At 34.9% G+C, this 21549-nt stretch overlaps 1 protein-coding gene across 1 annotated transcript in view; it reads right to left on the minus strand.

Moving 5' to 3' along the window:
• The window catches only part of LRGUK (leucine rich repeats and guanylate kinase domain containing), a 59608-nt gene that overhangs the window by 14985 nt on the left and 23074 nt on the right, over positions 1 to 21549 (minus strand). Inside the window, exons 10-14 of the mRNA XM_059471741.1 lie at positions 18101 to 18207; positions 15748 to 15867; positions 8254 to 8350; positions 4662 to 4775; positions 125 to 326 (exon numbers count right to left, since the gene is read on the minus strand). Of these exons, the coding sequence (XP_059327724.1) occupies positions 125 to 326; positions 4662 to 4775; positions 8254 to 8350; positions 15748 to 15867; positions 18101 to 18207 (640 nt within the window). The remainder of the gene's footprint in view (positions 1 to 124; positions 327 to 4661; positions 4776 to 8253; positions 8351 to 15747; positions 15868 to 18100; positions 18208 to 21549) is intronic.

The raw sequence follows: 21549 nt of genomic DNA on the forward strand, positions 1-21549 counted from the left end.
CATAAAACTAAAACAAAACCAAAATTCTACATCGTATAAAAAAAAAAATATATATATCACATTAAAATGAAACTCCCTGATAATTCCTAATTCCCCCAGAGGCCATCGATCAGCACGAACTGACCCGTGTTGATGATGGCATCGCAGAAGCCGGCGCAGTCCTGGCACTCCTGCAGGTACATGTCCACCCTGGCCACGGCCTCGTCCATCTCGGGCCTGGTGAACAGCCCCGTCCTCCTCAGGTGCTCCCCGTACTTCTCCTTGTCCTTGGGCACCAGCAGGACGCACCGGGGCCTGAAGTGCGTGCGCTTCAAGCTGCGGACGCCCTGCAGGCACAGCAGAGGGGAAAAATTGGGGTTTTACTGGAAACCGTTGAATTTGGAGCTCAGTTTTTCTTCTTGAAAGTACAGGAAAAGAAAAAAAAGTGTTTTTTTTTTTTTTTTTTTTTTTGCTTGAAACCGAGTGTTTGTGAAATCTGGAGTTGGGTTTTTTTCTCCTTGAAAAACAAGCAGAGAAAACAGCGGTTTTATTATTGAAACTGAGTGTTTGTTAAATTTGAAGCTGAGTTTTTTCTCCTTGAAAACAAAGCAGGAAAAAAATCAGCATTATTTTCTTCCTTGAAATTGAGTGTTTGTGCAATTTGGAATTGAGTTTTTTCTCCTTAAAAATAAAGCAGAGGAACATAAGGGTTTATTCTTGAAATTGAGCGTTTGTGGAATTTGGAGCTCAGTTTTTCTCACTTGAAATTAAAGCAGAGAAAACAGTGGGGTTTTTTTTTCTTGAAACCGAGTGTTTGTGAAATCTGGAGTTGGGTTTTTTCTCCTTGAAAAACGAGCAGAGAAAACAGCGGTTTTATTATTGAAATGGAGTGTTTTGTTAAATTTGAAGCTGAGTTTTTTTCTCCTTGAAAACAAAGCAGAAAAAAATCAGCATTATTTTCTTCCTTGCAATTGAGTGTTTGTGCAATTTGGAATTGAGTTTTGGAGCTGAGTTTTTTTCTCCTTAAAAATAAAACAGAAAAACACAGTGCTTTTTTTTTCCTTGAAAATTAATGTTTGTAGAATTTGAAGCTCAGTTTTTCTCACTTGAAATTAAAGCAGAGAAAACAGTGGGGTTTTTTTTTCTTGAAACCGAGTGTTTGTCAAATCTGGAGTTGGGTTTTTTCTCCTTGAAAAACAAGCAGAGAAAACAGCGGTTTTATTATTGAAATGGAGTGTTTTGTTAAATTTGAAGCTGAGGTTTTTTCTCCTTGAAAACAAAGCAGAAAAAAATCAGCATTATTTTCTTCCTTGCAATTGAGTGTTTGTGCAATTTGGAATTGGGTTTTTTCTCCTTAAAAATAAAACAGAAAAACACAGTGCTTTTTTTTTCCTTGAAAATTAATGTTTGTAGAATTTGAAGCTCAGTTTTTTCTCCTTGAAATTAAAGCAGAGAAAACAGTGTTGGTTTTTTTTTCCTTGAAACCGAGTGTTTGCCCAATTTGGAGCTGGGTTTTTTCTCCTTGAAAAACAAGCAGAGAAAACAGCGGTTTTATTATTGAAATGGAGTGTTTTGTTAAATTTGAAGCTGAGGTTTTTTCTCCTTGAAAACAAAGCAGGAAAAAAATCAGCATTATTTTCTTCCTTGCAATTGAGTGTTTGTGCAATTTGGAATTGAGTTTTTTCTCCTTAAAAATAAAACAGAAAAACACAGTGCTTTTTTTTTCCTTGAAAATTAATGTTTGTAGAATTTGAAGCTCAGTTTTTCTCACTTGAAATTAAAGCAGAGAAAACAGTGGTTTTTATTTTTTTTCTTGAAACCAAGTGTTTGTGAAATCTGGAGTTGGGTTTTTTTCTCCTTGAAAAACAAGCAGAGAAAACAGCGGTTTTATTATTGAAATGGAGTGTTTTGTTAAATTTGAAGCTGAGGTTTTTTCTCCTTGAAAACAAAGCAGAAAAAAATCAGCATTATTTTTTTCCTTGAAACTGAGTGTTTGTCAAACAAGGAGCTCAGGTTTTTTTCTGCTTGAAAATAAAGCACAGAAAACAGTGATTTTTTCTTGAAACTGAGTGCTTTTCCAATTTAAAGCTGAATTTTTTTCTCCTTGGAAACAAAACAGAAAAAAACATGGGGGTTTATCCTTGAAATTGAGTTTTTGTTGTTGTAGATGAATTTTTTCTCCTTGAAAATAAAGCAGAGAAAACAGTGGGTTTTTTTTTTCTTGAAACCAAGTGTTTTTGAAATTTGGAGTTGGGTTTTTCTTCGTGAAAATGAAGCAGAGGAAAAAAAAGGGTTCTTTTCTTGAAACTGTTTGTGGAATTTGGGGCTGAGTTTTTTCTCTTGAAAATAAAGCAGAGAAAACACTTTTCTTTTCTTGAAATGGGTGATTTGTTGAAGTTGGAAGTGGAGTTTTTCACCTTGAAAATTAAGCAGAAAAAAACCGGTGGTTTTTTCCTTGCAATTGAGTGTTTGTGCAATTTGGAATTGAGTTTTTTCTCCTTAAAAATAAAGCAGGTTTATTCTTGAAATTGAGCGTTTGTGGAATTTGGAGCTCAGTTTTTTCTCCTTGAAATTAAAGCAGAGAAAACAGTGGTTTTTTTTTTTTTTTTTTTTTTTTTCTTGAAACTGAGTGTTTGTCCAATTTGGAGCTGAGTTTTTTCTCCTTGAAAAACGAGCAGAGAAAACAGTGGTTTTATTATTGAAACTGAGTGTTTGTTAAATTTGAAGCTGAGTTTTTTCTCCTTGAAAATAAAGCAGAAAAAACAATGTTTTTTTTTTCCTTGAAACTGAGTGTTTGTCAAACAAGGAGCTCAGGTTTTTTTCTGCTTGAAAATAAAGCACAGAAAACAGTGGCATTTTTCTTGAAAATTAGTGGTTTTGAAATTTGAAGCTCAGTTTTTTTCTCCTTGCAAATAAACCAGAAAAAAACCATAGGGGTTTATTCTTGAAATTGAGTGTTTGTTGACGTTTTAGCTGAGTTTTTTTCTCCTTGAAAATAAAGCAGAAAAACACAGTGCTTTTTTTCCTTGAAAATTATTGTTTGCAGAATTTGAAGCTCAGTTTTGTCTCCTTGAAAATAAAGCAGAGAAAACAGGTTTTTTACTATTGAAATTGAGTGTTTGTCCAATTTGGAGCTGAGGTTTTTTTCTCCTTGAAAATAAAGCAGAAAAAAACACTGATTTTTTTTCCCTGAAACTGAGTGCTGGTTGAACAAGGAGCCCAGTTTTATTCTCCTTGAAAACAGAACGGAGAAAACAGTGGTTTTTTTCTTGAAACTGAGTGGGTTTTTTTTTAATTTGGAGTTCAATTTTTTCTCCTTGAAAAACAAGCAGAGAAAACAGTGGGTTTTTTTCTTGAAATTGAGTGTTTGTCGAATTTGAAGCTCCGTTTTTTCTCTTGAAAATAAAGCACAGAAAACAGAATTTTTTTTTCCTTGAAACTGTTTGTGGAGTTTGGTGCTGAGTTTTTTCTCCTTGAAATAAAGCAGAAAAAACCTGTGTTTTTTTCCTTGAAATTGAGTGTTTGTCCAATTTGGAATTGAGTTTTTCCTCCTTAGAAATAAAGCAGAGGAACACAAGGGTTTATTCTTGAAATTGAGCGTTTGTGGAATTTGGAGCTCAGTTTTTCTCACTTGAAAAAAAAAGCAGAGAACCAAAGGGGTTTATTATTGAAATTGAGTGTTCGTCCAATTAGGAGCTGAGCTTTTTCTCCTTGAAAATAAAGCACAGAAAACAGCGGCTCCATTTTCAAACCAACACAAAGGTGAATGTGCTGGTGATGCTGAAAAAACAGACCAGAAACTGAAAAATTAAGGAAATGACCAGCAAAGTGATCTTCCTGACTAAACCAAGGCTGGAAAATCTCTCTGAAATCATTCCCCCAACGTCCCCAAGTGCCACATCCTCCTGCTGAACAACTCCAAGTACGGAAACTCCACCAATGCCTGTCCCAATTCTTTATTTTCCTTTCCAGGAAGGAATTTCCCCCAGTATCCCACCTGATACCGCAGATATTCCATTCCCCATGTCCTGTCCCCAACCCCACGAGGAGTTTGTCCCGCCAGGAGCTCTGAAATCATTCCCCCAACGTCCCCAAGTGCCTCATCCTCCTGCTGAACAACTCCAAGGACGGAAACTCCACCAATGCCTGTCCCAGTTCTTTATTTTCCTTTCCAGGAAGGAATTTCCCCCAGTATCCCACCTGATACCGCGGATATTCCGTTCCCCGTGTCCTGTCCCCAGTCCCATGAGGAGTTTGTCCCACCAGGAGCTCTGAAATCATTCCCCCAACGTCCCCAAGTGCCACATCCTCATGTTGAACAACTCCAAGGATGGAAACTCCACCAGTGCCTGTCCCAATTGTTTATTTTCCTTTCCAGGAAGGAATTTCCCCCAATATCCCACCTGATACCGCAGATATTCCATTCCCCATGTCCTGTCCCCAACCCCACGAGGAGTTTGTCCCGCCAGGAGCTCTGAAATCATTCCCCCAACGTCCCCAAGTGCCACATCCTCCTGCTGAACAACTCCAAGTACGGAAACTCCACCAACGCCTGTCCCAATGGTTTATTTTCCTTTCCAGGAAGGAATTTCCCCCAGTATCCCACCTGATACCGCGGATATTCCGTTCCCTGTGTCCTGTCCCCAACCCCACGAGGAGTTTGTCCCACCTGGAGCTCTCACCTCGATTTCCATGTGCACACACGTGGCCAGCCCCTCCCTGGCGATGGACTCCAGCGTGCCCCGTGCCAGCCCGTAGCTGTGCCCGCTGTATTTGTAGGTGGCCAGAAATCTGCCCTGCAATTCAGAGCAAGGAAAACGGCAAAGGAACGTCCCAAAGGGAACGAGCTCATCAAATAAATGAATCGCGCTGGGGTGCCCTGGTTTGTCTCACTACAAAGGTTCTTCCTGTTTGAAGCGGTGTTAATGAGGGTAATGAGAGCCCAAAATTGGCATTAATGAGCCCAAAATCAGCATTCATGAGGGCAATGAGAGCCCAAAATCAGAGTTAATGAGCCCAAAATCAGCATTAATGAGCCCAAAATCAGCATTCATGAGGGCAATGAGAGCCCAAAATTGGCATTAATGAGCCCAAAATCAGCATTCATGAGGGCAATGAGAGGGCCAAAAATCAGCATTATTGAGCCCAAAATCAGCATTAATGAGGGCAATGAGAGTTTAATGAGATAGCCCAAAATCAGTGTTAATGAGAGCCCAAAATCAGGATTAACGAGGGCACTGAGAGCCCAAAATCAGCGTTAATGAGAGAACCCAAAACCAGCATTAATGAGGGCAATGAGAGGTTAATGAGAGAGCCCAAAATCAGTGTTAATGAGCCCAATATCAGCATTCATGAGGGCAATGAGAGCCCAAAATTGGCAATAATGAGCCCAAAATCAGAGTTAATGAGGGCAAAGAGAGCCCAAAATGACCTTTAATGAGCTTCAAATCAGCTTCAATGAGAGAGCCCAAAATCAGCATTAATGAGGGCACTGAGAGCCCAAAATTAGCGTTAACGAGCCCAAACTCAGCGTTAATGAGAGAGCCCAAAATTAGCATTAATGAAGGCACTGAGAGCCCAAAATCAACATAATTGAGAGCCCAAAATCATCATTAATGAGGGCACTGAGAGCCCAAAATCAGCGTTAATGAGAGTCCTAAATCAGCATTAATAAGGGCAGTGAGAGGTTAACGAGAGAACCCAAAATCAGCATTAATGAGAGTCCAAAATTGGCATTAATGAGCCCAAAATCACTGTTAATGAGGGCAATGAGAACCCAAAGTCAGCATTAATAAGGGCAGTGAGAGCCCAAAATCAGTGTTAATGAGGGCACTATGAGGTTAATGAGCCCAAAATCAGCATTAATGAGAGTCCAAAATCAGTGTTAATGAGAATCCAAAATCAGCATTAATGAAGGCACTGAGTGCCGAAAATCAGCATTAATGAGGGCAGTGAGAGGTTAATGAGAGATCCCAAAATCAGTATTAATGAGCCCAAAATCAGCATTAATGAGGGCAATGAGAGCCCAAAATCAGAGTTAATGAGGATTAATAAAAGAGCCCAAAATCAGCATAAATGAGATCAGAATCAGTATTAATGAGATCAGAATCAGTATTAATAACTGATAGCCCAAAATCAGTGGTAATGAGAGCCCAAAATCAGCGTTAATGAGAGAGCCAAAGTCAGCATTAATAAGCCCAAAATCAGGATTAATGAGGGCACTGAGAGCCCAAGATCAGCATTAATGAGGCCAAAATCAGCGTTAATAAGAGAGCCCAAAATCAAAATCACCATTAATGAGAGCCCAAAACCAGCACTAATTAAAGAGCCTAAAATCAGCATTAATGAGCCCAAAAGCAATGTTAATGAGCAAACCCAAAATCAGCATTAATGAGGACACTGACAGCTGAAAATCAGCATTAATGAGGGCTATGACAGCCCAAATCAGCATTAATCAGAGAGCCCAAAATCAGCACTGAGGGCACTGAGAGCCCAAAATCAGCATTAATGAGGATTAATAAAAGAGCCCAAAATCAGCATTAATGAGGATTAATAAAAGAGCCCAAAATCAGCATTAATGAGATCAGAATCAGCATTAAAGAGGGCAATGAGAGCCCAAAATCAGCATTAATTAAAGGGCCTAAAATCATTGCTAATGAGGGCAATGATTGGTTAATGAGAGAGCCCAAAATCAATGTTAATGAGAGCCCAAAATCAGTGTTAATTAAACATACACTTAAATATGAAAATAAAATCTAAATTATATATAATATAAAAATATTATATATAAAAACATTGAAATTAAACTCTTTGATGACTGTTCTCATGAAGGCCCTGCAGGCTCCCCCTTTGCTAGAAATACAAATAATGGCTTTGTTGTGGCTTTTCAAGGCCAAGTTTTGTTCCAAAAATCACCAAAAAGAGCAGCAGGAGGCAGAAACCCTTCAGGGAATCCTCACTCCTTCAGGGGGGATTTGCTAAACTTCCAAGGGATTCCCTGCAGGCTGCTGGAAAATGTTGGAAAAATAAAATAAATAAACCCCACGCTATATTTGTGCCTGAAAATCAGTTTATTTCTATGTGATAATGTTATTTAAATATTCCCCACTGGCCATTTTGCACTATAGGGGTTTCTATAAATTCATTTAGGGGGGAAAAGAGAGCACAAATCTACAAAGGATTTGTGGTTTAACTTAAAAACACAGCTGAGAGTGAAAAAACATTGACAGCCAGGCACAAACCGGGTGGGATAATAAAAATAAAATATATTAAAAAATATATTAAATATATGTAAATATACAAACATAAATATATAAAGTATATATTATATTATATTATATTATATTATATTATATTATATTATATTTTATTATATTTTATTATATTATAATATATTACATTATATTATATTTATTGTATACTATATATTATATTATAATATATAATATATTAATATATATAATTACATGTAACATAAATAATATATAAAATAAATAATATATTAAAATATATAAATATATAAAAATAAAATATATTAAATATATATAAAGTATAAAAATATATAAATTAAAAATATATAATTTATACAATATATATATTTATATATAAATATATAAATAAAACATAATATAGATTAATATATATAATTATATATTATGTATCTTATATATGTAACATATATCACATATATAACATATATAGACAATATATTTTATAGATATATTATCTATATATTTTATAGATACATTATATATATTATATATTTTATATATTTATATATTATATATTATATATATTATATAATATAATATATATTATATGTTATATATATTTATATATTTCATATGTTATTTATGTTATATATGTATATACAACATAAATAATATATAAAATATATAAATGTATAAATATATAAATATAAATAAAATATATATTGAAATCTATAATATTACATAATATATATTATATTATATTATATTATATTATATTATATTATATTATATTATATTATATTATATATAAATATATTATATATTACATATTGCATATATTATACAATATATTACATATTATATATAAAAATACATAATGATTTATATAACATAAACAAATATAAATATAAAATAAATAATATATAAAACTAAATAATATATATATGTATTTCTATAAAATATATAAATACAGATAAATATATGAAAATAAATCAGGCTTGGGCAGAGAGTTGAGGTGACTGTGGGAGCAGCAAAAGCCCCAAGGCAGGAGTCAGGTACTCACTGCTTTCACCATTTTGTCAAATTCTTCTTGAGAAATGAAATGATAATCCAGCCTGTTCTCTTCCCCGAAATAGGCTTTCCTGGTGGTGTGGCAGGGCCTGGCAGATAACATAAAAATATATTATATTATATTATATTATATTATATTATATTATATTATATTATATTATATTATATTATATTATATTATATTATATTATATTATATTATATTATATTATATTATATTATATTATATTATATTATATTATATTACATTACCTTACATTATATTATATATTACATTACATTACATTACATTACATTATAATATATAAAAATATGCAAATATTTTCTTCCCCAAAATAAGCTTTCCTGGTGGTGTTGCAAGGCCTGGCAGATAATAGAAAAATTATATTATATTATATTATATTATATTATATTATATTATATTATATTATATTATATTATATTATATTATATTATATTATATTATATTATATATCATATTATAATATATAAAAATATACAAAGAATTTATTCCCCAAAATAGGCTTTCCTGGTGCTGTGGCAGGGCCTGGCAGATAATATAAAAATATATATTATAATACTTATATTATATTATATTATATTATATTATATCATATTATATTCTCATATATAAAAACATGCAAATATTTTCTTCCCCAAAATAAACTTTCCTGGTGGTGTTGCAAGGCCTGCAGATAATATAAAATATATAATATAAAATATATTATATTATATTATATTATATCATAATATATCATAATATATCATATTATAATATATAAAAATATACAAGTAATTTATTCCCCAAAATAGGCTTTCCTGGTGCTGTGGCAGGGCCTGGCAGATAATATAAAAATATATATTATAATACATATATTATAATACTTATATTATATTATATTATATTATATTATATTATAATCATATTATATTTTATTATATTATTATCATATTATATATCATATTATATCATATAAAAATATACAAATAATTTATTCCCCAAAATAGGCTTTCCTGGTGCTGTGGCAGGGCCTGGCAGATAATATAAAAATATATATTATAATACATATATTGTAATACTTATATTATATTATATTATATTATATTATATTATATTATATTATATTATATTATATTATATTATATTATATTATATTATATTATATTATATTATATTATATTATAATCATATTATATTTTATTATATTATTATCATATTATATATCATATTATATCATATTATAATATATAAAAATATACAAGTAATTTATTCACCAAAATAGGCTTTCCTGGTGCTGTGGCAGGGCCTGGCAGATAATATAAAAATATATTTTATAATACATATATTATAATACTTATATTATATTATATTATATTATATTATATTATATTATATTATAATTTGGAAATATTTTCTTCCCCAAAATAAGCTTTCCTGGTGCTGTGGCAGGGCCTGGAGGTTTATGAGAAAATAAAGAATTAATTTGCTTTCAATCCTTGCAGCAGCCCTGGAACAGCAGTGGGGAGTGGGGGAAAGCAGAGAAAATAGAAATAATTTTATTTTTAAGCAGCAAAGAAATACGAGAAATAGAAAGAGGTGCAAATCACAGCCCTCGCTGCTGGGTGTTTGAAAGATGGACCCATAAATAATACCAATAAATAAATACACAAAAAAATGAAATTTCAAGTGGTGTTTTGGCTGTAAATCCCTGCCCAGCCCAGCATGGCGACTCACAAATTATAAATCCATTTTTTCCTAGTTCTCTCAGGCTTGGGATGATAAAAAGTCCAATTCTAAATGTGGAAAAGGAGCTGGGATGAACTGTGGGGTTAAAAAAGAGCTGAAAAATCCAATTTTTAAACAGGTGGTAATGGGGAGGGGGAAACAATGCTGAAAGTGGGGAGGAAAGTGGGATAAAGGGAGGGAAAGTAAAAACTCAGCTACCTCAGCTTCACAGCAGGATAAAACACTAAAATCCCACCAAAAAACCCACAAAACCAGATAATTAACACAGGCAACAATTAGAGATTGAGGTATTCAGTGAGTCCAGGCCTATTTGAAAATCAGATTTTTCTCCTAAATTCTGCTTTGGGAAAAAAGGCAGGGAAAGGAACTCCCTGTCATCCCATGAGGACACGCCTCAGCCACCAGGCCTAAACCCCAAAAAATTCATTAAAAAACCCCAAAAATCCTCCCAGAAATCCCCTAGGTAATTAATGCAGGTCACAATTTAATACTGAAGTATTTTGTGGTCTGGTTCTGTTTGAAAATCAGATTTTTTTTCCATTTTTCTGCTTTGCCATTAAAATGGGAGAAAAGGTTGGGAAAGGAATTCCCTGAGATCCCATGAGGGCAAAATTCAACCACCAGGCCAAAACACTAAAAACTCATTAAAAAATCCCCCCAAAAAATCCCTAAAAATCCAACCAACCTCCCCAGTTAATTAATGCAGGTAACAATTTAATACTGAAGTATTTTGTGGTCTGGTTCTGTTTGAAAATCAGATTTTTCTCCTCATTTCTGCTTTGCCTTTAAAGTGGGATAAAAGGCTGGGGAAGGAATTCCCTGAGATCCCATAAGGACAAACTTCAACCACCAGGCCAAAACACTAAAATCCCACCAAAATCCCCTAAAAAAAGATAATTAATGCAGGTAACCATTAGAGACTGAAATATTCAGTGAGTCCAGGTCTATTTGAAAATCAGATTTTTCTCCTAAATTCTGCTTTGGGAAAAAAGGCAGGGAAAGGAACTCCCTGTCATCCCATGAGGACACACCTCAGCCACCAGGCCTAAACCCACCAAAAAACCCCAAAAAATTCATTAAAAAACCCCCAAAATCCTCCCAAAAATCCCCTAGGTAATAAATGCAGGTCACAATTTAATACTGAAGTATTTTGTGGTCTGGTTCTGTTTGAAAATCAGATTTTTCTCCTCTTTTCTGCTTTGCCTTTAAAGTGGGATAAAAGGCTGGGGAAGGAATTCCCTGAGATCCCATAAGGACAAACTTCAACCACCAGGCCAAAACACTAAAATCCCACCAAAATCCCCTAAAAAAAGATAATTAATGCAGGTAACAATTAGAGACTGAAATATTCAGTGAGTCCAGGTCTATTTGAAAATCAGATTTTTCTCCTAAATTCTGCTTTGGGAAAAAAGGCAGGGAAAGGAACTCCCTGTCATCCCATGAGGACACACCTCAGCCACCAGGCCTAAACCCACCAAAAAACCCCAAAAAATTCATTAAAAAACCCCAAAAATCCTCCCAAAAATCCCCTAGGTAATTAATGCAGGTCACAATTTAATACTGAAGTATTTTGTGGTCTGGTTCTGTTAGAAAATCAGATTTTTTTTCCATTTTTCTGCTTTGCCATTACAGTGGGAAAAAAGGCAGGGAAAGGAATTCCCTGAGATCCCATGAGGGCAAAATTCAACCACCAGGCCAAAACACTAAAAACTCATTAAAAAATCCCCAAAAAATCCCTAAAAATCCAACCAACCTCCCCAGTTAATTAATGCAGGTAACAATTTAATACTGAAGTATTTTGTGGTCTGGTTCTGTTTGAAAATCAGATTTTTTCTCCTCTTTTCTGCTTTGCCATTAAAGTGGGATAAAAGGCAGGGAAAGGAATTCCCTGAGATCCCATAAGGACAAACCTCAGCCACCAGGGTGAAACACTAAATAACCACTATAAAATCCCCCAAAATATCTAAAAAACCCAAAAAAAAAAACCCTAAAAATAACAAAACCCCCCCAGTTAATTAATGCAGGGAACAATTAGAGCCTGAAGTGTTCAGTGGGTCTGGTTTTGTTTGAAAATCAGATTTTTCTCCCGTTTTCTGCTTTGCCATTAAAGTGCGAAAAAAGGCAGGGAAAGGAATTCCCTGAGATCTCATAAGGGCAAACCTCAGCCACCAGGCCAAAACACAAAAAACCCACTAAAAAACCCCAAAAATCCCTAAAAAAAACCCCCAAAAATCCCCCAAACCCCCCATTTAATTAATGCAGGTCACAATTTAATACTGAAGTATTTTGTGGTCTGAGTCTGTTTGAAAATCAGATTTTTTCTCCTCTTTTCTGCTTTGCCATTAAAGTGGGAAAAAAGGCTGGGAAAGGAATTCCCTGTTAACCCATGAAGAGAAACCTCAGCTGCCAAGCAAAACCACTAAAAATTCACTTTAAAACCCCCCAAAATGCCTAAACAAAGCCCCAAAAAATCCTCCCCAAATTCCCCCATTAATTAATACAGGTAATAATTAGAACCTGAAGTATTTTGTGGGAAAGGAATTCCCTGAGATCCCATAAGGACAAACCTGAACCAAACCAAAACCCACTAAAAAAACCCAAAAGAGACCTAAAAAAACCCCAAAAATGTCAATTAATGCAGGTAACAATTTGAGCCTGAAATATTTCTGGGCTCTTGTTCTGTTTGAAAATAAGATTTTCTTCCTCTTTTCTGCCTCTTCCTGGGAAAGGAATTCCCTGAGATCCCATTAGGGCAAACCAAGCCAAAATCCACTAAAATAACCCAAAAATTCCTTTGAATTCCTGCAATTTTTATAAATTTCAGCCCTTTTTAATTGCAGGGCCATGTTTGCATTCAGGCTGCCTGATTAATCTTGAATAAAATCCATTTTTAACGAGCAAAATGTTTGAAATTTCCAGGCAGAAAATTGCTGAAATCTTCCCTGAATAATTAAAAATACAATTTTGTTTTATGGTTGCAATTTTCTGCTCTGTTAAGGTTCTGTCTAATTTTTTTTTTTTAATCTTTTCTTCCTCATTTATAGAAGTTGTAGGGAATAAAATACACAATGTAAAAATTATCTTAAAAAAACAAAACAAAACCAAACAAGAAAAAATACCCTCAGAGAATATTTGGAAAATTCCAAATAGAGTTGAATTTGTCATTTCTAAAATATGGGATTAAATAAAGGGGAAAAAGGGAATTTTTACAGTAGAATAACAGATTTTTCCCTTAAAATAGAAAGTGAATGGATAAATTAGTGCCATAAATAAATGGGGAATTAAGGGGATGCAGAGAAGGTTTTTTGGGTTGTGATTTCTTTATTTTTTTGTTGTGTTTTTTCTTTTTTTTGGGGCTTTTTGGGAGATTTTTTTGGTTCTTTTTGGGGTTTTTGTTTGTTTGGTTTGGGGTTTTTTTGTTTGGGTTTTTTGGGGGTTTTGGGGTCTATTTTGTTTTGGTTTGTGTTTTTTTTTAATTTTGTTTTTTTCATTATTATTTTTGTTTAGTTGGGTTTTTTTCTGTTTTGGTTTCTGGGTTTTATGTTTGCTCTCTGTTTTGGTTTGTTTTTAATTTGTTTATTTTAATTTGTTTTCTGTTTTGGTTTGTGATTTTCATTTGTTTTTGTTTGTTTTCATTTGTTTATTTTCTGTGTAGGTTTGAAATTTTTAAAACAGTTTATTTCTGTTTTGATTTGTGATTTTCAATTGTTTGTTTTGGTTTAGTTTATTTCTGTTTTGATTTGTGGTTTTCATTTGTTTATTTTGTTTTAGTTTGTGAGGTTCATTTGTTTGTTTTAATTTTAGTTTATTAAGTTAATTTATTTGGTTTGTTTATTTTAATTTGTTTTCTGTTTTGGTTTGTGATTTTCATTTGTTTTTGTTTGTTTTCATTTGTTTATTTTCTGTGTAGGTTTGAAATTTTTATTTGCTTATTTTTGTTTGTTTAACATTTTGATTTGTGACTTTCATTTGTTTGTTTTGGTTTAGTTTATTTCTGTTTTGATTTGTGGTTTTCATTTGTTTATTTTGTTTTAGTTTGTGAGGTTCATTTGTTTGTTTTAATTTTAGTTTATTAAGTGAATTTATTTGGTTTGTTTTGTTTGTTTTTTGTTTTGGTTTGTGGTTTTCATTTCTTTGGGTTTATTGTCTGTGTTGGTTTATTATTTTCATTTGTTTGTTTTGTTTTAGCTTGTGGTTTCATTTGTTTTGGTTTGTTTGTTTTATATTTGCTTTTTGATTTTCAATTTTTTGTTTTGGTTTAGTTTATTTCTGTTTTTATTTGTTATTTTCATTTGTTATTTAATTTGTTTAGTTTTGTTTGTTTTATATTTGCTTTTGATTTTCAATTTTTTGTTTTGTTTTAGTTTATTTCTGTTTTTGTTTGTTATTTTCATTTGTTATTTAATTTGTTTGGTTTTGTTTGTTTTATATTTGCTTTGTAATTTTCATTTGTTTGTTTTGGTTTAGTTTATTTCTGTTTTTGTTATTTTCACTTGTGTGTTTAATTTGTTTGGTTTTGTTTGTTTTATATTTGCTTTTGATTTTCAATTTTTTGTTTTGGTTTAGTTTATTTCTGTTTTGGTTTGTTATTTTCATTTGTTATTTAATTTGTTTGGTTTTGTTTGTTTTATATTTGCTTTTGATTTTCAATTTTTTGTTCTGGTTTAGTTTATTTCTGTTTTGGTTTGTTTTTTTCATTAGTTTGTTTCATTAGTTTAGATTTGTTTGTTTGTTTTATATTTACTTTTGATTTTCAATTTTTTGTTTTGTTTTAGTTTATTTCTGTTTTGGTTTGTTATTTTCATTTGTTATTTAATTTGTTTGGTTTTGTTTGTTTTATATTTGCTTTTGATTTTCAATTTTTTGTTTTGGTTTGGTTTATTTCTGTTTTGATTTGTTTTTTTCATTAGTTTGTTTCATTAGTTTAGATTTGTTTGTTTTATATTTGCTTTGTGATTTTCATTTGTTTGTTTTGGTTTAGTTTTTTTTGTTTTGGTTTGTTATTTTCATTTGTTTGTTTCATTTGTTTGGTTTTGTTTGTTTTATATTTGCTTTGTGATTTTCATTTGTTTGTTTTCGTTTATTTCTGTTTTGATTTGTGATTTTCATTTGTTTCATTTTCTCTCTGCTTTTCACCTTCCAAATTAATAATTTATACATCCTTTTAAAATTTATCTTACCTTTTTTTAAATTGATAATTTAAATATCTTTCCTCTCATTAACAATTCATCCAATCAAGCCTCCAGAAGACCCCAAACCACATCAAAATCCTTTATTTTTACCTTATTTCCAAAAATCCCCACAAACCAAACCAGCAGCAGTTTCAACCCTGATCCTTTGGTGTTTTTATAACCTCAGGGACAGAACTCACCCAAATCTGAAGAAAGTTTTGAATTGTCTGCAGATTTTGAGGGCGAGTTGCCTCCTCCCCCCGGCCACAGGGCCCAGCAGCACCAGCAAGGTGCTTTAATTTAATTTAATTTAATTTAATTTAATTTAATTTAATTTAATTTAATTTGTTATCTTTTTTAATTTATCTTATCTTTTTTTATCTTACCTTTTTTTAAATTGATAATTTAAATATCTTTCCTCTCATTAACAATTCATCCAATCAAGCCTCCAGAAGACCCAAAACCACATCCAAATCCTTTATTTTTACCTTATTTCCAAAAAAACCAAACCAGCACCAATTCCAACCTTGATCCTTTGGTGTTTTTATAACCTCAGGGACAGAACTCACCCAAATCTGAAGAAAGTTTTGAATTGTCTGCAGATTTTGAGGGCGAGTTGCCTCCGCCCCCCGGCCACAGGGCCCAGCAGCACCAACAAGGGGTAGGGATCCTCAAAAGTGGGCAAAGTGCTGCAAAAAAGGAAATAATTCACATTAATTCACCAAAAAAATCAAATTTCAGCAGCTTCTCAGAAAGCTTTGCAGGGATTTTATCACTCCTTCAACTCAGCTCAGCTTGTTCATAAAAATTAAGGGGGTCTAAATGTAAAAAGAGCATAAAAATGTGAAAAATAATCATGCTCTGAATGGGTTCCTCCTCAAGAGCCAGGTACCAGAAATCCTCCTGTCCTGGCCCAATGGACATAAAAATGAAATGAAATGAAATGAAATGAAATGAAATAAAATAAAATAAAATAAAATGAAATAAAATAAAATAAAATAAAATAAAATAAAATAAAATAAAATAAAATAAAATAAAATAAAATAAAATAAAATAAAATAAAAATAAAATAAAAATAAAATAAAATTTCTGCTCCTCACGTAGCCGTTGTCACACTGAGCCACATTTTCAGATGGCACCTGCATCTCTAGGAGGGGAAAATACCCATAATATTCACTGGTGTGTTACCACATAATTACAGAAAAAAATCACAAATTAAGAGAGAAGAAAATAACAGGAAATTCAATGTTTTGTGCCTGCAGGACAGGAAAATATAAAATCTTTCTGCTTTGTTTTCAGGTTTGATTTGCAATAATGAAGATATCGCTGACCCAGAATTAATTATAACCTGATGGAGAAAAAGAGAGATGCAAATGAACTCCCCCAGTCTGGTTCCAAAAAGGATTTTAGGGTGGAAAGGGCAATAATCATTAGCAAAATTTCATTAATGACTCTGGGTGATTTCCAGCTGAGCACGAGCCAACATTGCAGGCACAATTTACAATTTTTGGGGCTGGGCTGATGTTTTTGTGTTTGTGCGCACAATTCCTTCTTTCCATCCATCCAAAATCCACTAAGCAAATATTTAAACACAACCCTGGAAAAAAAAATAAATCTGTGACTTTAGGGATTTTTTATTTTAAGAAGAAAAATAAGGCAATTTTGTGGGTTTGTTTTAAGAAATCTCCATCCTTGCAAAAATAAAGAAATTATGAAAATAAAGAAATTATGTCACAAAATGAAGAAATTATGTCACTGCTGGGAAGGGTCCTGGTTGTTGTGGATGATCCCAGAAAACAGAGTCACAATAAAAATACAAATTTCTGAGTTACTAAATCCTGGATTTTCCATCAGGTTACTCAATTATTAATTAATTCAGCACCAAAAAGGGTGTGGGGCACAAAGGTTGATCTCAGTGCCTGCTGCAGCCAAAAAAATTATATTTGAATACATGTGTAATATATTAATAAAGTAAAATTAATAAAGTAAATTTAAATATTTATTAATAACAACAACAATAACTATATTAATAATAATGATAATAACAACAACAATAATACTAACAATTACAATAATAATATAGTGTATTCCATCAGATCATGTGCAAGAATTTTCCAATAATAATAATAATAATAATAACAACAATAATAATATAGTGTATTCCATCAGATCATGTGGAAGAATTTTCCAAGAATTAATATAATAATAATAATAATAATAATAATAATAATAATAATAATAATAATACACACATATATTTATAGTATTACACACATATATCTATAGTATATTCCACCAAATCATGTGGAAGAATTTTCCAAGAACTCCTCAAATATCACAACACATCTGGAGAGCAGCAAAAATTCCAATTTTTAGAAGAAAAATGAGACTGGGAGAAGTCACCTGGGGATGGTGAGGCTGCAAAAAGAGCATCCCCCTGCCTGTCCCTGCCATGATTTTCATGGAATCATCTCCTCCTTCCAATAAAACACTGAAATTTCCCCTTATGAACACGAAATGTGCCCCAAAATCCCCAAATAAAATCATTTTACCCCCACAGGATGCCAGCAGTGAGGAGAGAAGGAGCTGGCAGAAAGGGAAGGAGAAATTTTCCAGCTCTCTGCTGCCTCCAGGGATTTTCCCTTTGGGCAAGGGGAGGAATTTTGGATCTCTCATTCGTGGTGCCAATGCCCATCTGCTCCAAGAGCTTGAGGGAAGGGATGGAAGCGTGGACAATCTGTCTCAGACTTTCAGAGGTGAATGAAAAGCTTCGTTCCATCATCAGCTTGAACCAAATCAGCTTTGCCTCCTTTCCAGGCTGCCGACAGAATCCTGCAGGAGTTCTCCTCGGGAAAAACGTCCCTCAGAAGGTGACAAAATCCTGATTTACCTGAGCGAGGAGCAGCTGGGACGGGAACTCACCTGTTGAGGACGCTCTGGGGCTGCAGGGAGTGGTACAAAAGCTGAGTCCTGTGGTCCTCGGCGGCCACGACGTCGGGAGGAGGAGCCTCTTTATTCACAGCAGCCACCTGGGGCCAAAATGCAGGGAGAGGGAAAAGGAGGGGGAGGAGAGATGGAATTGTTAACGGGCGGAAAAGTCTTGGCTGATCATCGGGAATGAGGATGGGGGTGTGTGGTGAAGGGTCAGGATTGGGCAAGGGCTTGGCTGGGAGGAGAAATGTGGGGAATTAAAGGATGGATGGATGATGGATGGATGATGGATGATGGATGGATGATGGATGGATGATGGATGGATGGATGGGGGATGGATGATGGATGATGGATGGATGATGGATGGATGATGGAGGATGGATGGATGGATGGATGATGGATGATGGATGGATGATGGATGGATGATGGATGGATGGATGGATGGATGATGGATGGATGATGGATGGATGGATGGATGATGGATGATGGATGGATGATGGATGGATGGATGGATGGATGGATGGATGGATGGATGGATGGATGATGGATGGATGATGGATGGATGGATGATGGATGGATGGATGATGGATGGATGATGGATGGATGGATGAATGATGGATGGATGGATGGATGGATGATGGATGGATGGATGGATGGATGATGGATGGATGGATGGATGGATGGATGGATGGATGGATGATGGATGGATGGATGATGGATGGATGGATGGATGGATGGATGGATGGATGGATGATGGATGGATGATGGATGGATGGATGGATGGATGATGGATGGATGGATGATGGATGGATGATGGATGGATGGATGATGGATGGATGGATGGATGGATGGATGGATGGATGATGGATGGATGATGGATGGATGGATGATGGATGGATGGATGGATGGATGGATGGATGGATGGATAGATGGATGGATGATGGATGGATGGATGGATGGATGATGGATGATGGATGGATGGATGATGGATGGATGGATGATGGATGGATGGATGGATGGATGGATGGATGGATGGATGGGGGATGGATGGATGGGGGATGGATGGATGATGGATGGATGATGGATGGATAATGGATGGATGATGGAGGATGGATGGATGGATGGATGGATGGATGGATGGATGGAGGGATGATGGATGGATGGATGGATGGATGGATGGATGGGGGATGGATGATGGATGGATGGATGATGGATGGATGATGGATGGATGGATGGATGGATGGATGGATGGATGGATGGATGGATGATGGATGGATGATGGATGTATGGATGGATGGATGGATGATGGATGGATGGATGATGGATGGATGGATGGATGGATGGATGGATGATGGATGGATGGATGGATGGATGGATGGATGGATGGATGGATGGATGATGGATGGATGGATGGATGATGGATGGATGATGGATGGATGGATGGATGGATGGATGGATGGATGATGGATGGATGGATGGATGGATGGATGGATGGATGGATGGATGATGGATGGATGGATGGATGATGGATGGATGATGGATGGATGGATGATGGATGGATGGATGGATGGATGGATGGATGGATGATGGATGGATGATGGATGGATGGATGGATGGATGGATGGATGGATGATGGATGGATGGATGGATGGATGGATGGATGATGGATGGATGATGGATGATGCAAAGGCAGGGTTTAATTATCCATTAATTTGCATCCTCTCAGTGCTGATGGAAGGGGCCAATCTCAAATCCCTGGGAATTGAAGCCACTCATTTTTTACAGGATGGGCATTAACCAAGTGAGCAAACTCCTGACAGGGCATTCCTGCTTTGCTGGGAGGGAGAGCCCTCAGACACCAAGGATTCCCTCACCCATCCTGCTGACCACTAATGACTTGTGTAATTTGGGGGTTGTTAATGCCACACACTCAGAAATTAAGGTTAAGAACGACTGAGGCAATTCCAATGGGACACGAGATATAAAATTTCTACAGTGAGACCAATCAGCCTTTGGAACAATCAACAGGAGGTTGGACCAAGCTGGGAACGTGGGAGGTGTCCCATGGCAGGGGTGGGACTGGATGGGCTTTGAGGTCCATTCCAACCCAAACCATCCTGGATTCCCTCCTGGATTCCATGGGAATTTCCCCAGGGAAATAATTGGGACATTCACCAATGCTGGTCACCTTTAGGATTTGCCTGGGCCATTTTCTGTTGCCGGGGCTTTTCCCAGGCAAGGTTGGAGCAGATAATCCATGCCAGGATAATCCATTTCCAGCCTGCAATGCCATGGCTGGAAACATTCAGCACTCAGAATTCCACGTGCCCATATTCAGGGAGAAAGCAGGAAAAGGGGAATAATTTAATTTTAGCTCTAATTTGGTTTTTTTTGCTCTGAATTAGTGGCTGGGATCCTGGTGCACATCAGCTGGTGAAGGGTATTATGAAGGAAGGATTATTATTATTAATATTATTATTATTGCAAGACTATTCCAAATTCAATTTGCCAAGGGAATTCTTGAGGTCCCTTCCAACCCAAACCATTGTGGATTCTGTGAGAATTTCCCCATGGAAATAATTGGTGGATTGACCAATGTTGGTCACCTTTAGGATTTGCCTGGGCCATTTTCTGTTGCCGGGGCTTTTCCCAGGCAAGGTTGGAGTAGATAATCCATGCCAGGATAATCCATTTCCAGCCTGCAATGCCATGGCTGGAAACATTCAGCACTCAGAATTCCACGTGCCCATATTCAGGGGGAAAGCAGGAAGAGGGGAATAATTTAATTTTAGCTCTAATTTGGTTTTTTTTGCTCTGAATTAGTGGCTGGGATCCTGGTGCACATCAGCTGGTGAAGGGTATTATGAAGGAAGGATTATTATTATTAATATTATTAATATTAATAAGACTATTCCAAATTCAGTTTGCCAAGAGAATCCTTGAGGTCCCTTTGAGGTCCCTTCCAACTCAAATCATCCTGGATTCCGTGAGAATTTCTCCAGGGAAATAACTGGTGGATTCAGTAATTGGTGGATTGACCAATGCTGGTCACCTTTAGGATTTGCCTGGGCCATTTTCTGTTGCCGGGGCTTTTCCCAGGCAAGGTTGGAGCAGATAATCCATGCCAGGATAATCCATTTCCAGCCTGCAATGCCATGGCTGGAAACATTCAGCACTCAGAATTCCATTTACCCATTTTCAGGGGGAAAGCACAAGTAGGGAAAAATAAATTTAAAAAATAAATAAAATGAATAAAATTAAAAAGACATTCAGTACTTCGAACTCCACTTCCACATATTCAGGGAGAAAGCAGGAGGAGGGGAAAAAAATTAAAAATTAAATGAAATTAAAAAATATTCAGTACTTAGAACTCCACATCCCCATATTCAGGGAGAAAGCAGGAGGAGGGAAAAAAAGAAATAAAATAAATAAAATTTAAA

The sequence above is a fragment of the Ammospiza nelsoni genome, chromosome 5 (genome assembly GCF_027579445.1).
Source record: "Ammospiza nelsoni isolate bAmmNel1 chromosome 5, bAmmNel1.pri, whole genome shotgun sequence".
NCBI lineage: Eukaryota > Metazoa > Chordata > Aves > Passeriformes > Passerellidae > Ammospiza > Ammospiza nelsoni.